The sequence below is a fragment of the Phoenix dactylifera genome, chromosome 1, assembly GCF_051530095.1.
Source record: "Phoenix dactylifera cultivar Ajwa chromosome 1, Ajwa_hap1_PhDact_Kaust_v1.1, whole genome shotgun sequence".
Lineage (NCBI taxonomy): Eukaryota > Viridiplantae > Streptophyta > Magnoliopsida > Arecales > Arecaceae > Phoenix > Phoenix dactylifera.
In genome coordinates this window covers 6388165-6391094 of record NC_143190.1, presented here as the reverse complement: position 1 = coordinate 6391094, position 2930 = coordinate 6388165, and the positions used below count along the sequence as shown (strand labels likewise).

The 2930-nt window shown below is 41.1% G+C and overlaps 1 protein-coding gene across 2 annotated transcripts; it reads left to right on the top strand.

Annotated features, from left to right (window-relative positions):
• Positions 1–279: 279 nt before the first annotated feature.
• LOC103709180 (BTB/POZ and TAZ domain-containing protein 4-like) lies at positions 280–2563 on the top strand. 2 transcript variants are annotated; one of them, XM_039114360.2, is made up of 5 exons: positions 280–818; positions 1111–1235; positions 1387–1687; positions 1838–2151; positions 2333–2563. In XM_039114360.2, exons 1-5 carry the CDS (start codon positions 588–590, stop codon positions 2442–2444), a joined length of 1083 nt encoding a protein of 360 aa, XP_038970288.1. In that variant the 5' UTR covers positions 280–587; the 3' UTR covers positions 2445–2563. The 2 variants fall into 2 exon arrangements, with proteins under 2 accessions (XP_038970288.1, XP_089785888.1); XM_089929762.1 differs by having other exon boundaries at positions 675–1020.
• The last annotated feature ends 367 nt before the right edge of the window (positions 2564–2930 follow it).

The following is a 2930-nucleotide window of genomic DNA, read 5'->3' as shown; positions in this document are numbered from 1 at the left end:
TGTATGTGTGTGTAAAAAGACATAAAATATCTTTAAGAGTTATAAAAAGTAAGAATATTTTTTATCCAATGAAAAAATGGTACTATTATGGTAGGTTACCAATCCTTATTTTAATATTTAGATGGATATGTACGAGAAAAACTCAAAAAAACAAAAACAGAGGGGTCTCGCGCACGGGTGGCACCTCTGCTCGGGAAATGTTTAGAAAGGGTAGACTTTTCCCAAATCTTTTTATATCGCGTCATCGTTTAACGGTGTTAGGGTGGCAAATAATTACATGCCCTTTTTTAATCTCACGGCATCCATTGGTTCGATGTATTCTTCCGGCGGCTTCTCAAATGATCATACTTTGGATCCTCAAAACATTCATATGGACGCGGTGTGCTCCATCTCCTCTCCCTCCTTATATTAACCATCCTTGCCCGTCTTTTCTTCATCTTATTCATTGTTTCTTGGCCGAGGGGTTGTCATATCTTCTTGTATCGAAGTAGATCAATTTTCTTCTTCTGAATTATTTTTGTCTTTGGTTTCTGCCCTCAAATCTTCTCTCTTTGGAGACAACCAAAGTACAGGACAAGCATAGAAGCATGGCAGAACGAGAGGGGAACAATGTCAGCAAAAGTTCTCCCCCAAGAGCACCAGCATTTGTGGGATTGGATGCTATCCGTAGCCGTCGAAAGGGAACAGGAGAGAAGAACTGCTGCGCTGCTGTGGGTTCGAGAAGGGATTTCTGGGACCGGCTTTTCACCGAAGGCTACAGAGCTGATGTTCTGGTCCAAACCAATCGCGGCATCATCCCTGCCCATGCTAATGTTCTTGTTAGTATACTTCCATCTTTCCTTTTTTTTTCTAAAGGTTAAGGGAGGCCAAGAGAGCCATCCAAATTTATTAAAAGGTCAGAAGAGGTGGCTTGCATCCTGGGACTGATAGGCAGCAGTCCCTGATCAGTATACAAAGAAACAACAATGAGATGGAGAAGATGTGAGCAAGAGAGTGAGATGTGGATACAGAGAATCAGCAGTATACTTCCATCTTTCTAGCGTTCTCCTTTTGCATTTTTGATTATGATCCAACTCCAAGTAATGTTACTCTTTCTCATGTAATGCACAGGGAATGGCTTCTCCGGTGCTCAAAAGCGTGTTAAATAATTCAAAGGGCCGCAGGAAATCAATCTCTATTCGTGGTGTTCCCCACGATGCGGTCCGGGTGTTCATTCGCTACCTCTACACTTCATGGTAACTACAATGACCCATTCCCCTCCTCTCTAATCTTTGGAATTGTAAAGGTTATCTATATCTATATCTATATCTATATCCATATCTGTATCTATATCTATCTATCTATATGTATTGGTCTTGTATTTGTTTTCTGATGCTTTAGTTACAGGCAGGAAGAGATGGATCAGTTTGTCATTTCTTTGCTGGTGCTGTCGCACTGCTTTTTGATCACCTCACTGAAGCAGGAATGCGTGCAGAAGATGGAGAAGGGATTTCTGACCACGGAGAACGTGATTGATGTATTGCAGCTGGCACGGCTCTGCGATGCTCCCCGTCTTTGCCTTCTTTGCTGCCGCTTCATTGCAAAGAGCATTGACGCCGTGTCTGCATCCGAGGGATGGAAGGTGATGAGGAAGAGCAATCCAGAGTTAGCAAAGGAAACTGTGAAGGCCATCAAACATGATGAATTGGTGAGTTATTCTTCCATTTGAAGATTAGGTGTTCTGAAAGCTTTCTATTTCTTAAGCTATTATTCATCTGCAAATACTTGAGATCGTACGTTTTGTTCTTTTCTGGAGTTTGCTACTTTGATTGTCTGCTGATTCCTTTTCTCTTTTCAGAGAAAGAAGGAAAGGTTGAAGAAATTGGAGGAGAGGAAGATATATATACAGCTGCACAGGGCAATGGAAGCCTTCATTCACATCTGCAGAGATGGGTGTCGAACAATTGGTCCAATTGACAAGGTCCTTAAAGGAAGTGATGCCCCTTGCAATTTCCCTGCTTGCAAGGGGCTTGAGTCCCTTGTTCGCCATTTTGCAGGGTGCAAGAACAGAGTTCTTGGTGGTTGCTCTCATTGTAAGAGAATGTGGCAGCTGCTCGAACTCCATGCGAGCTTGTGTGACCAAACGGACGAGTGCAGGGTTCCCTTGTGCAAGTATTATTCATTCATACATACATACATACATACATACATTCATTCATTCATTCATTCATACATATATACATACATACATACATGCATGCACGCACGCATACATACATACATGCGTGCATGCATGCACGCATACATACATACACTTTTTGTTGATAGCTAAAATGCGGTGACCTTTTTGTAGGCAACTTAAGGAGAAGATGCAGTACCGAAAGAAGAAGGATGACATAATGTGGAATATGTTGGTAAGCAAAGTACTCGAGGCAAGGATCTTTTCTGGTGCACCCTTTCTCTAGTCTGTCCTTGAGAGTTCCCTCCCAGATGTGGAGTCCTCTTCTCAGAAGTTTGTAATTGTATATATTATGTAACAAAGATTTCATCGGTGTGTCAATTTGAAATAGCATCTATTCTGTAATTTTTCACTTGTCGAAGCTAATATTTGAGCATCCAATCTTAAATTCATGAAGCAGCCTGCGATTTCTATAAGTTCTGTTCACCTGACAATTTGAATGATTTGTGAGTCTGCGTGGATTCACGATCTCATAGAAACAGATCAATTATTAAGTTCGAATTTAGTCATTCATTTTACTCAAAAAATTTAGTCATTCATCTGTTAGTATGAACTTGATATGGACTCACTAGTGAGTGAAGCTAAGATCCATGTATCACATTATGTATCACATTTGGCTATGTAGGAACAGCTGTATCTTTGAGGGTGTGCATCAGATTTCCATTGTTACTATTCTCAAAGCCCAGATTTAGGCCTCTGAATTCATCCATGC

Bases quoted from the DNA above. Each gene is read 5' to 3' on its own strand.
- LOC103709180 (XM_039114360.2), top strand. From the start codon at position 588: ATGGCAGAACGAGAGGGGAACAATGTCAGCAAAAGTTCTCCCCCAAGA. The intron at 819-1,110 runs GTTAGTATACTT...TGTAATGCACAG, and splicing joins CTGCCCATGCTAATGTTCTT to GGAATGGCTTCTCCGGTGCT. The intron at 1,236-1,386 runs GTAACTACAATG...CTTTAGTTACAG, and splicing joins CGCTACCTCTACACTTCATG to GCAGGAAGAGATGGATCAGT.